This window comes from Hippocampus zosterae, chromosome 1 (assembly GCF_025434085.1).
Source record: "Hippocampus zosterae strain Florida chromosome 1, ASM2543408v3, whole genome shotgun sequence".
Lineage (NCBI taxonomy): Eukaryota > Metazoa > Chordata > Actinopteri > Syngnathiformes > Syngnathidae > Hippocampus > Hippocampus zosterae.
In genome coordinates this window covers 12,583,919-12,598,084 of record NC_067451.1, presented here as the reverse complement: position 1 = coordinate 12,598,084, position 14,166 = coordinate 12,583,919, and the positions used below count along the sequence as shown (strand labels likewise).

At 41.4% G+C, this 14,166-nt stretch overlaps 1 protein-coding gene across 4 annotated transcripts in view; it reads right to left on the bottom strand.

The window, feature by feature from the left end:
• gria1a (glutamate receptor, ionotropic, AMPA 1a) overlaps positions 1-5,923 on the bottom strand; it is a 67,337-nt gene extending 61,414 nt beyond the window's left edge. Inside the window, exons 1-2 of one of the 4 annotated variants that reach the window (XM_052057691.1) lie at positions 5,530-5,923; positions 5,262-5,396 (exon numbers count right to left, since the gene is read on the bottom strand). In XM_052057691.1, the coding sequence (XP_051913651.1) occupies positions 5,262-5,396; positions 5,530-5,617 (223 nt within the window). In that variant the 5' untranslated portion in view covers positions 5,618-5,923. The remainder of the gene's footprint in view (positions 1-5,261; positions 5,397-5,529) is intronic. The other 3 variants (XM_052057670.1, XM_052057680.1, XM_052057660.1) reach the window with 3 other exon arrangements.
• Positions 5,924-14,166: the final 8,243 nt, after the last annotated feature.

The window sequence follows — 14,166 nt, the reverse complement described above, 5'->3', positions numbered from 1 at the left end:
TAGTAACCCCGAAGGGAGATGAACGGTTTAAATGGCGCTGTTATAGCTTGGCACCTGGTGCTACATTCTGTCATTTAAAAGCAGGGCTTATTACCTAAAATAGCTGAAAACCGGTGTAAATCCCCCCCCCCCCCCACACACTCTTTTATACACACACACACACACACACCCACACACACGCATTACACACACACACACAAGGATATCAAAGAGAAAAGTCAATCATGAAAGCATGAGCCTGCAGAGGATTTGAAGCTTGCGACTCGGTTCGTCCTTATTATAAACCAAGTCGATAGCAGATTATGGTAATGTGATATCTAACTGAGGGGAACAGTGACTAATATTTTCCATGTACATGCAGCAATGCTGGCAGTTATTTAAAACCACTGAAGTAGCATCTATGCAATACGCCTTTCCAGAAAGATGAGACAGTACGTGTGTCCAAAATGAGAAACTACAGTTGTCACTATATGATTTAGTGGACGCAGAAAGTGAAATCCAAATCAGCGCCAGTCTGGCATCTGAAATGGCAGTGGTGTTTGCCAACTTTAATTGAGGATAAATGCACAGACGGCAGATGAATCAAATACTTATACAGAGCTGAAATTGTATCCACTTGTTCTCCATATCAAACAATATGTCCACCAAGGGGTCTAATCACGCTCAACTAAACAAGGTTTGTTCTGAAACTGTAAATGTTCATCTGATTTGTGATGTGTGCATAAATTATGTACAGGTAAGCCCGGTATTAATTTTAACCTTGCAAATGTTTTGGTTTTCTGAATTCATGTTGCTGTGCATATTCAACAATTAATGAAGTAGGGAATTTTATGGATTATTTTTAAGTCTACAAGCAAAACAATTTTGCTATTTCAAGGACCTGGAGAGTAATGCAAAAGAGTGGAGGTCTAAGATGCCAATTAAAATGTGAAATAACACCAACAAAACATTATAAATGTTTGACAAAAAAGATAAATATGGTGGCCTTAAGGTGGAAAACACAACATCAAATCAAAAAACGCCAAAACAAAAAAAAGATCAACAGCAAATCAAAAAACAAAAACAAATTGCTTCACAACAAAAAGCTAAACGCAACAAGATAAATACATCACATCCAAAAACATAAAAACATACCAAATTCAACAGCAAAATTAACACAAAAACAAATTTATAATCTCAACAGCAGGTGAAAAAAATCAAACAACAAAAATCTAAACAGCAAATCCAAAAACATAAAATAACTCAACAAAATAGGGGAAAAAAGCTTACCAGCCGCGAATCATTAATAACACACACAACCCCCCCCCCCCCACACCCTCACACACACAAAAATAAAACAACTAAAAATATCAGCACACAAAATCCTACAAAAAACCCAAAACTAAATAATAAAAACATGAATAACACGGCATTACCCAAACAGAAGTGGTCAGTGTGCGTGTGGGGATGATCACACTCATCGCTGATTGGACGAAAGGGAGGGCTGGTTAACTGTGCATCTGTTTTTTACCATGCCAAAAAAAGGTTAATTTTACACCTGCCAGTGTGAACAAAACAGGACTGGTGTGAGACAACACATGCAATGGGATGGGCAAATGCAAATTGCCTTGATTGCAACACATCCCCAAACACGCTAAACGCCGGCACGGATATGAAGTTTCATCTTTTTACGTTGAGTGCATTAGCGCCAGTCCAAACGAAATAGACAAAAACAGAGTGTTAAATTGACCAAAATGATGCTGGATGCTCATTCATTCATTTTCCGATCCGTTTTTATCCTCACAAAGGTCGCGGGGATTGCCGGAGCCTATCCCGGCAGTCTTCAGGCAGTAGGTGGGGGACACCCTGAACCGGTTGCCAGCCAATCTTAGAGCACACAGGGACGAACAACCATCCGCGCTCACACTCACACCTAGGGATAATTTAGAGCGTTCTATCAGCCTGCCATGCATGTTTTTGGAATGTGGGAGGAAACTGGAGTACCCAGAGAAAACCCATACACGCCCGGGAAAAACATGAAAACTCCACACAGGAAGGCCGGAGCCGGGATAAAACCCACAACCTCCGCACTGCGAGGTCGACGCTTGAACCACTGGCCGTTATGGTGTATGTGGATGTGGATGTTGATAAACGTTAAACTAAATATTATTTAAAGTGAGCTTATCAATTAGCGTATTGTCTTTATTTTGAACATGTCAGCAAAACAATAAAACTAAAATAAAAATAAGGAAAAAGGAAACCATAAAAAAAATAAAAGTGGTAAATTAAAATAAATCACAGTCAAAGAAGACGCATTCTTTCAAGGCCACCGTAGTCTCACCTACAACTTTTCTTCAGATAAACCATGTGCTTGCCTTAAATGCCCATCGTGGCATACCTGTTTGTCATGCTTAATGTTGAATGGGTTTCTGTGAGAAAACACGGGAGAGTGAAGCCTAAACAATAGTAAAAATAGCTGAATTTACTTGGTTATTGTTGTATGTGTGTGTGTGTGTGTGCACGTGCAACGGGGGTGGGGGGGATGCTTCTCAAGGAAGTGGCGAGTCATAAGAGCCAGCTGATGAGTATCACCCTCATCCGGAGCGCTATTCATGCCCTGTGCACAAGGGCTCATTCACTTTTCGCTTTTCACGCTCATGCGCCCTGAGAGCCCCCGGGGGCACTTTCCCACTGTGAACTGTCACTCACTCAAAACATCCTACACAAATGTCAGAATGGGCATCCAGATGCAAAACACACATGCTCATCTATTTAGGATTACAAAATCCAAACGCAGGAAAAAGCTGCTTTTCTCTCCTGAAGCATGACACAAACATGTCTCAATAGCTTGAGTAAGGCTCCTTTAGACTGGCAGAGATGTCACATTTGCTCTCTGTAACACACTTAGCACTGTCAAGACCATAGTTACAGACTCAGGTGTAACAGCATAGATTTTTTTTAAATATTTGATGGCAGTAGACAGAATTGGAAGTTGAAACATGTTTTTTGTAGTTCCATGCTATACATAAGTAGCTTTCTTAAGACAGTCCAAAATTTGGGTTAATTGCTAGTATTTAGGAATTTAACCAACTGTTCCACAAGGGCAGGACTCATTTTGCCCAGTTTGGTATAGTACGAGTTTTGAGAGGCCTCAAAACTTGTCAAGGGTGCAAATCAGTACCGTACACATACACAACCAGCCACTGGGATGACCAAAGTTGGATGTTCTCTGCTTGAATGAGGCTTCAGCCCGACGTCCGTGAAAAGTGTAATCCATCACCCAAGCACTTACTTGTGATGGCTTTTCCATTTTTTCTTGTCGTTCCTTGGTGAGTAGGATACTTGTCAGAAATATAGCTTATTCGCTGCCATGCAAACGATGATTACTGACTTGGGAGCAACTTAGCCAGCCGAAGCTGCTGCTAGCAAGGTGCTTCTGTTTAGCTAACACTGAACTTTATTTGATCTAGAACTATCCGTTATATTTCACGTGAGCCCTGCAAAGCCTTTTGGTACCATCTCAGGGGTTTTTTTTTCTTCATGTGTATTAATTAATGAGCGAAATTATGAAATGCAACCCATTTATTTCGACGCTCGGATACATTTCCTTACCAGTTATCAGGGTAACAGAAAGCTAAACCTTATTGCAAAAAAGACAGGCACCATGCATTGGCCTCTAGTCTATCGCAAACAGAGACACATAACCATTCACACCATCACTGAGTGGAACTGATCCGAAGCGGCCTGCACAGAAGTCAGGGAAGTGTACCACTACAGCATCAGTGACCTGAGAAAACACAATACGCTAAACATAAAAAGTACCCTTCTGATGTTCTAAGGATAATGATGACAAGCAGCACGGTCCCGCACACTCACTCAGCAGTAGAAGCACAAAGCAGATAAGGCTTTAGCATTCTAAACCACTCACAGCTAAATTGAACAATGTGTCCTTGTCCAAAACTTGACTCGAGTCCTAAATACAAACATAATTGTGTTTGATCTGTGATGATTTTTGGGAGTATTCCTCTTACGTTGTGATCTTATTCAAATCCCATTCCATTCTGAGAGTAAAGGTGTGCTTTGGGTGTTTACTTTTAATTACACACCAATGTGCCAGTTTCATGAGCTCTGTATTTGTTACCACCGTGCCCCAGAAAAGTCCAAATAGAAAAACCTAAAATGCTTGTTTTCTTTGTTGTAAGAACTTTAATTTTGGGGTGCAGTTTTTCACTTTTTTGTTGTTGAATTTCTCAGTGATACTGCGTTGCAATGTTATGTTGTCACACAGATACGTAGTTGGCACAGCAATCGCAGCTATAGATAAGATTCAATTCAAACAATTCTTTTGTCATTGTGAAGATGTATATATATATAAATATATACATCACATGTATATACATACACATGTGTGTGTGTGTGTATATATATATATATATATATATATATATATATATATATATATATATATACATACACATGTGGAAATAAGTACATGGTCATGGTTTCCAAACTGTAAGATTCTGAGCTAAATTAACCTGCTTGATGCACGAAAAGATGCCTTACATGTATAATACTGCAATCACAGTGTGGGACAGAATTTGATACTCTGTCAAAAAGCCTCAGAGACTAACCAATCTTGTCAGAATATAAAGGATGGATATGTGCAGAGTAACAAAGAAGAAACAATTGAGTGTGATGTTTCCTTTGTATCTCTGAGGCATGCATTTATTCTCTGACTGGCATTATGACACATATTTCAGCCACGGGAGAATAGCATCCCCACTGCTCTGATTGGCCTGCTATTATCTTGATAAAAATGGAAAAGGGATAATTCAGCACCATTATAGACCACAGTCCAAATCTCTCAGGGTGTTTTTTTTTCTCCCCACTCAACGAGCAGAGGAAAAGGGTGATCTATTTCCACCATTAACGTATTCTACAGGTGCAGTTTAAAACACTAATCATGCATCCTACATTGTTTTTCCATGCTTTGACCATGTGAATCGATGTTGGTGTGAGACTCTTAGTGGATTTCCAAGCATTGTGATATATAAATGTACACTATGCATGCTTGTTCCTCTGCAGAGGTTGGCCTCCCCGGAGCGCAAAAAAAAAAAAAAAAACGCACAGCGCTCACGCAGTAGCGGTAGAGAAAATAAGTCCCCACGCAACAGTTACGAGCCTCTCACTCATACGGCCTTGATTCCATTTGCTTTACGCACATTGTTTAGAAGGCAAACCACAAACAAGGAGGACCAAAACAACAAGGTATTGATACTCACAGGCATATGTCATGGAAAAACTATTTCCCATCTTGACCATATCGACCTGCGGCACCAGTTTGGGGATGTCCTGGTGGTGTGAAAGGGCGAAGCGAAACACTTCATATTCATGGGACTCGGTGGGGAACAATCCTCCTGTTGAGCACCAAACACAAATCGTTATATCGTGGTGGGGGGAAAAGAGCCACTCCGGGAGAGAGCGATAGAGCAATAATTTTAGAAAAAAAGGACAAAGGGTTTGCTTTACGAGTGCGCGCGCCGTTCTTACCTATATTGATGTTACTTGGGAAACTTGCGCTTGAAGCCAAGCACATCCCCAGTAAACTGGTGTAGAGGATGCTGAAGCTTCGCTGCATATTTCCTTTTGCATTGGCGAAGGGAAAAGAGCCGAAATCCAAACATACATACGTTCCCTCCGCGGATTCAACTTCCAAATGCCTCTCGTTGCCCCAGCACTCTTCCCGCTGCTCGTTAGCGCAACATCATCGTCACCGACGCCGATTTCAAAGAGAGACGACGATGATGATGAAGGTTGTGCTGGTGGTGGTGGTTATGGCGATGGCGAGAGGAGGTACCTTCCTCTCTCCTGCTTTCCCTCGATCTACTGATGCTCTCTTGTCCTTGGCTGCTGTTGTAATGATGGAGAATGTCTTCAGTGTTTGGCGCGCTGCAATAAATATATAAATAAAAAAAAGAAATGTGCACGCCCAGCGGGGGTAGGAAATTGCCCAAAACTGTTTAGTCTTATCGTAAGGACCTCATATTCATCATGCATATCGTTCCAGCCTACACATTTATTTCACCGGTTTCCTCGAAAAAGAGTTGAAATGCTTTCGTTCAAAATCTCAAACTCGGACTCAGAAGTCCACAAATGGGACTCTTGTGCTTTTCTGAGGTTGAGTTAGAATAAAATATTTTCCGTGCTCTTAATAGGGCAAGGAAATAAAGACAATTTCTCAATATTTCAAACAGTGTCCTATAAGCGGTGTTGTCTCCAAACCTTTATTTAGCCAATGCACATAGTTTATATTGGCAACATCTCACAGCCTATTGCCCCCCAAAAAATCTTCAAAATGTTTGGTAGAAATGCTAAAATACTGACACTGTGCTTCTTAATTTAAACACAAAGCTATGGAGACGGGGAACAAGAGTCACATTTTTGATCTTCACTGTCTATTGAGCTCTTTTGACCTCGGGTGTTCAAAGTGCTGCGCAAACTAGCCTCACATCTTCGAACAAATGACATTAGAAATACCTGTGCAACACAAACATAAAATGATTGATTTTGTCTCAAATACAAGGAGTGAAATATTATAAGTGACGTGAAACATACGTTGGGGCGAGATGTACCATTAGGAAATAAAGTCCATAATAATTGCTAACGATAATAAACAGTTATTCTTCAAAACATGCAACGGGTTGGCAACCAGTTCAGGGTGCAACCTAGGTACTGCCCAAAGACACCTGGGCAGTGATGTTCCTAAATTAGGTCAATGCACGAAAGTTCATGAACTCATTCATATTCAGGCAAACATGACCAGAGCGTAGTGTATTTCTGCCCAATTAACGTTTTTTGCAAACAGCTTTTGGATGACAGTTCATTTTTTTCTCGCGTGACAGGTTTTGTTAGTCTTCCAAGAGAAAACCCAACTAAACCAAGCTAAATAAGGGGATGCCCATGATGAATCCAATGAGATATAAAGTGTAATGTACCACATGAACAATAGACACACATTGGACATTGAGGAGGACACAAGTAAAAACAATGCCATAATGCAAAGCAAACATTTGCAACAGGCAGACCAGAAACAGCAAACTAGCATGTTATTCTAGAATTTTTACCCCAAAAGGGTTTCTCATGCAAGTTTTCTCCTGCCTGCCTGTTTTTGTGCAGCTCTGCACAAAAGCAGGCAGGCACACACAAGTGTGTATTGAATAGTTCTGGGACAAGGAGTGCATTACAGTAGGAGATGAGACACACTACGCAGTTGACATTAAAAACAAATGCCGTGAGGAGCATTTTTAACGAACAAGAAGTGGGCGATGAGCTTGACTGCTGATCTGATTTCCCTCAAACCTTCACAATTCCTGGCGCAGGCAGCGGGGTTGCGGCATTTTTGTCCATATTGGCTACGCTAAAAAAAATGAAGCCCTTGAGACACCGGACCGAAGCAGCATTCTGACCATCATGCGGGTAAGGTCGGTGGACATATTATTTATAGCATTGTCGATGCGTGCGTAACGAGAGAAATTATTGTACCCTTATTGCACCCTATAAAGTCCTTGTGATTGAGAGTCTGAAAGTAGTTGCATGATTAAAGAAGATGCTACGAAAAAATACAAATTAACAAGACTGACTCTTGACATCACTTGGGCTACAGGATAAACAAAATAAATCACAACCCAGCTGAATGAAAATAGTCAGATTTTATATTCTGGCACATTAGAATTGTAAATAGGGTTGGGGAGGGGTCATTCCCAGGAGGAATTGATTTAACTTTGCACGATTCCACTCTTTAAACTGGTGCTTTTTCAATAAAACATTAAAATTCTGACTATTGCTCTGCATGCTCTCTTCCCTTTTGCAGGGAGCAGGACTGGTGAGCTGTGATAAGGGAGGGGGTTATGATGTAACCATGTATTTACAAACAGCTACAGCCAATTACCTTCGAAAGAAAAGGTACTTGCCCCATCCTTTTGTACACTTTGGGGAAAAAAAATGCTGCAAACACCCCATGGGATTGAAGATGCACTGTGGTGAGAATATTTTCAGGGGTGCGGATGGGATTTTGAAACTGGAGGGGCACGGGTACCAAGTTTGTAAGAATAATAAACATTATACATATACCTGTACATAGATACATACATCATGCAAACATTATAGATAGATCGATAGATAGACCAATCAGAGTATATTATCTCACAAGACATGGTTAACATGTCGCTGTAAAGATAATTTGTAAAAAATAACGTGCAAACGCCGAGGAGGACCTATTGTACTGAATTCAAGTCAGGCAGGCGAAGCGAGTGGCAACGTAAGATGGCCGACAGTGGCTTGACTTCTCCCGAGAGCAGGTAAGTGGCGGTGGCCCATGCATATGTAAATCCGTGGTGTCGGAGCTGATATAATTTCATATCGCCAGAGTTACGAGGTGGGACGAGATAAAAATATTTTAAGGAATTGAGGCTTGACTTTCCTCAATCTCATTTCATGGAGACGTTTACTTAATAGGATGTCATGTCATTGTTGTTTGTGTGGCTGAATTACCGGTACTACTATCACCAAGCATGTCAATTTTATGCTTCATGTTTCAAGTGGGATTACATTAAACTCCAGTTTGAAGACACCCCATTTACTAAACAACAATTTTGCAGATGATTGTCTGATTGTCTGTAGTTTCCCTCCCAAGCACACTCCAGAACCTGCACGGAGCGCATTTTGGGCTTTGATAATGTATAGGTCGGATGTGCACAAATGAGCGTTCATTCTCCAGACCCATTGGACTCATTGGAATTGAAAATAATCTGAATTGTACTGTTCACTTTGCTTTAAAAAAAAAAAATCTGAATTGAGCTGCACTGTGCTCATAGTCTAAAACATGCTTGCTTTGTCAGAGAAAGGTAAAACTTTGCTTTATTATTCCCTTAGAGGGGATCGAGCCTTTTCTGTTGCTGGTCCCTCTCTCTGGAATGACCTCCCACTGAACATTCGGCAAGCCTCCTCGCTGCCCATGTTCAAAGCCCTCCTCAAAACTCACTTGTATTCTTTGGCATTCGACTCAGCATGACTTAGATTTGATCTCGGTTTTACTGTTTGGTGCTTTCTACCGCCTTTATTACCGATTTGTCTTACTGTTTATTGTGCATGTTAAATGGCTGTTTGAAAGTGCTCTATAAATACTGTTGACTTGACTTGACTTGTTGACTTATTTAGAATCACTCGTATGTTTTATGACTTCAACAACACAAATGAAGGTACGAAAAATCCTACTGGAAAAAAAATCATGTACTTATTTTTATTATTATGGAAGCGCAAATTGGCAAATATAGATAATTTTTAATTCGTGAATGGTTGCGGGATGCTTACTAGAAACAGAGGTTTAGATATCTTCATTGTGTGCACGAATAACGCCTTATGCATTTGTAAACAACCTGGTTTCACAGTGTTGATTTCTGATTGTGCCAACCATCATGCAGCCACTTTTTAAAGCTAGATTAATGCAAATGGCCGTGAGAATAGCAGAAGTAATGATGGCAAACTATTCTGAGGTAGGATGCTGGCAATTGCTTGTTATTCCACGTTAAGAATATCTCAAGTAGACAGAAAGGAAAGCACCAAACAGAATCTTTGTTGTGGATCACAAGGTGAGAGTCTGCATGAGGTTTTTAATAGAAGTCTATGTGAAGCAAATAATGAGGCCTATCCGTCAAATTCCTTCCTGTGGTTCCTTTCTTGTGGTGGTGGGGGAGGAGAGTAACTCGCAAGCATGCTATTCCTTTAAATTGAGCCACTAGAAGACCCACGCTGTCACATTGTGTACATCACAGGACAACACCGTAGATCAGAGAGTTTAAGAGAGATAACTAAGTGGAAGAAACGGGTGGAGGTGATGATGGAAACAATGACACAATAGAAGACACTCATGCATTTACTACAGTTTAAGCTGTTTAGGGCCACGGTTGTTGCAAAGTGATGCCCATAATATTTCTGTTATGCTTCCAGAAAATTTACTTGGGAAGTTAACTTTCAGAACTTTAAAAAATATTGACTTTCCAAATATAACTTTCTAAATATATAAGCACTAACTAAGAATTTAGGGTAATCTAATGGGAAAGTATCACATTCAGGCATACATAGAAAGATTTAGTTTTGTATTAGCAGACATCCACACACCCACACAATAATGGAGCAAGCGAGGGGTTGTAATTAAAAAAAAAAAAATCTAAAATTTGGGCACACTTAATGCTGTGGTCAGACCCAACGTGAGCTGCTCAATTCTGGCATCGAGTTTCCATAGATGGTCAATGCAGTTTGTGCGGTTATGCTTTGCTGTTGTGAACTTTTGTCATCACATCACACATAAATAGCAGCACAATCTCTCACACACACACACACACGCACACACACGCACTCACACACGCACACACACACATGTACACACATACATGCACACACACACACACACGCACACACACACGCACACACGCACACACACACATATTCAAATAAAATTTAGAAAAAAAATACACACAATGTGGTCAAATGTGTGACAATATATTTGCGGTCTCTGGGCCCTCCCTGTGTCAGGTCTGCCACGAAGGTAGGCAGTGATTTTTGTTCATAACCTGTGTCTTGCATCTACTTTACTTTTCAGTTTCATTCATCTTAGGGTCAGTCATGGCTGTTGCTCATCATGGCATGCAAAGGTGCGTACGTGTGAGTTTGTGGATGCACACGCGTGTGCCTGTGTTTATTTATTTACCCATTGTGTGCAAGTGTGTATGTGTGCACATACTTTCTGTGAGGCTGGTAAGCCACCTTTGGATAGAGGTGGAACACCAGTGGTGGCGGCGGCCAGGAAAACTGAAAGTGGAAACGTAGGAGCTCAGCAGCAGAGTATTGGAGAAGTGCAGACACTGGAGGGTGCACATGGATCAGGATGATTAAAAAAACAAAACAGCAAGCTACACATTTGGCACTCTGGCAGTCCACATACTTGTCCAAAACTTGGGACAAAGGCGAAGAGGGGGTACAGACTGATGTCTTATGCCAGCCTCCTTCAGTCGGCAGTTAGAAGCTTCCACATAAGAACCAATCAATCACTTAGGGATAATTAATAATGTACTATGACCTTAAAATAGTTTAAGAGAAACCATGAAATCGTAAGTAAGCCGTTAGTAAGTCAGTGAGCGGAAACAGCTAAGTGTGCCATTGTTCCCTCAACAGGAAAACTGGAAGTCCTCTATACCTGACCAGTACTGAGGGTAAGCAGGATGAAAAATTAAGAGAAATGCTAGAGGTTTCATACAATTTGCTGAAATTGAAACCAATGATGCCCCAGCAAGCCAATTATTTATGCTGTTATCTATTTCGAATTATTTGCTCGGTCTTTGTAATGAATCGGTCGCATGAGGCGAATCCACACCCATATGCAATGATTCAAGACTGTGGGCTTGTTACTTGTGTTATCTGCAGACTCGAACACTTGTTGCCTGACTGACAGACACTGTTGACGTACACCACCTTTGGACAATTCCCTTACATTAGCAAAAAATCAATAAAAAGCAGACTGGCCTGGGCTCGGTGGACGTCTGACTTGTGCTCAGCACCTAATTGGCAGGAGTTATTGACATGTGGCTTACAGTAATTAGTCATGCCTGTAATTGATTCGGAAGTTCTTTACGGAGAGGATGGCTGTCTTTTAGAAGTTTGGGAAGATTGGATAACTATGAAGAGTCTTGAGCTATTTAGAAAGTTTATAGCACACATGTTTAAAACAGAGGAGCTGTTCATCATTTACAATGCGATGCTCGATGAACACAATTCCACTCGGTAAATTAAAAAAAAATGTTGAAGCTCTTTTTTTGTTTTAACATATGCAATGAAACTAAAGTAATAAATACTGTGCGCACTGATGAGAATAGCACATAATGAATTCCAAATGAAATCACCAGGTCATTTTATACAGCTCATTCTTTGAATACCAGTATGAATATGTTTAAATTAAAGGAAGGCATCATTTCTGCTTGGCTCGGCTTGGCTCACCCCCACCCTCTCCTTGCTCGCCACTTAGTCTTTGTGCTGTCTTTGTCTAACTTTTCTCCTAGCCTCCTACCGTATTTTCATCCGAAGAACTAACCATGGAATTAGTTGGCTGGTCTCTCGATGCAATTTTTTTTTTTTGACGAAAAGAGCAGGCAGTGGGGAGCCTGCTTGCCCGCCGGGGACATTGCTGCCGGATACGCCCTTGATCCATGGAGAAAGTGGAGAATGGTGTGCCTGTCAATACTGTCCGTTGAGGATGTGGAGGACATCGACATTATCGGCCTTTTGATAACAGGTATATGCTGCTGTTTGTTGTTGGCAGATTTCTGTTGTATCGCAAAATTCAACCGACGGGAGCGGCTTTATTGGAAGTGAAGAAGCTGCCGGTCATTCTGGATGGTTTGGCGTGAATGTCCAGCACTCAGACTCAAGCGGTGACTGAGCTCAACTGCAATATTGATGCGGTTTTGAAGCGACTCCTTACGATCGACAACAACATGGAGAAGTTGGAATCCGCGCCGCAGAAAAGAGATTGCGTATTTGGCTGATCGACGCCAGTGAAGAGATACGGGCCACGGACTCAAGGCTGTCTGAAATTGTTGGCGGCCTTCCCTCCAAAACAAACAACGCTATCTGGCCCTTTCCCCTGTATGGAAGTATGCATGGAATCTAGGGTCCCCACCATCACCCCCCTCCTTCTTGGCCATGGACTGATAAGCCGTGACTGTCTTCATGAGCATACCTTGACGAAGCAGCTATGACCTGTACATGCATACGCGTACACGACTGGACAATCACACGCGCATACACATCCTTATTATCACCGTCTTCATCGCTCCGATTCTTTTGCCCCGTGACTAGTATTATATGCAGAGCACTCGGTGACCGTGCAGCTGGTCAGTTAAGCTGCGTCACGGTCGCCCCCCCCTTATCTTATCTTATCTTATCTTATCTTATCTTATCTTATCTTATCTTGTGTGTGACTGGATGGGCAGTTATTATTTAGTTTAGACTGAAAAGTATACCTCTATATTGATATATTTTACTTTCATGACTACATTTTCAACACATGGGTATGTCCATGTTGGGTCCGAGACATAACATGCCCACACTCATTGCTGGACAATGAGGGTATTTGCAAGGTAACGTCCAGAAACCACAAAGAAGGTGCACACTAGCATGTTATTCCACAATTTTTACCCCCCACCCCCAAAAAAATGCATTTATGCTAATTTTGTCAAGCCTCTTGTGTGCACAAGGACAGGAAGGTACAAACACATGTGTGCAGTGACCATTTCCAGGACAAGGAGTACTTTACAGTAACAAATGGGACAAACCATGTAGGTGACATTAAAAACCAATGCTGTGCCGAGTATTTTACACAAGCAAGCGATGGCCGATGCTGAGGGAGGATCTGTGAATCTTCTCAAACCTCCGACATCCCAGGCGGCAGTTTCTAGGTCGTTATGTCCATAATGCGAGTGGACACCGCTCTCGTAAATTAAGCCGCTGAGACACCGGACCAAAGCAGCACTCTGTTCAACATGTGTGTATGGTAGGTAGGAGGACATAGTGTATTAATTCCAGCATTGTCTATGCTTGTATGGCTTCCGAGCGGACCATGTCTGCTGCACTTCCTCATCCACTTGTTCTTCAAAGTGTATTGTCTGCCATCACAAGACCATCCGGCGCTGCATCTTTCAAATCAAAAGTGGAACCTCTCTCGGTCGATTTATGTCACAGTATGGGCTGGACATGATATGCCTTCATTTTTCAGGATTGATGCTGTGTGTTTGTGTGAGTGGCGGGGGGTTTGGGGTGTCATTGTGCAGCCTAGTCTAACGTTGACACATTGTGTGATGTCGAGTGACGTGTTCAATGAACATGCCATCCCGCTATATTATGTTCATAGATTTTAAAGTTCTTAAACATACATGAAAAATAATGAAGTGATCAACTGAAACATATATAAAGTATTCACATTTTATTGCTGCAAATGTCATAAATGTTTGAAGTATCCCTTCAAATTATTTTCAACAAACTACATAATACATACAGTCCTGTTCAGAGAGCAAGCGCATTGAACTTTAAAAATGTGTTATGTTCCTTCGACAGTGTACCACCTTAATCAAGACGGTG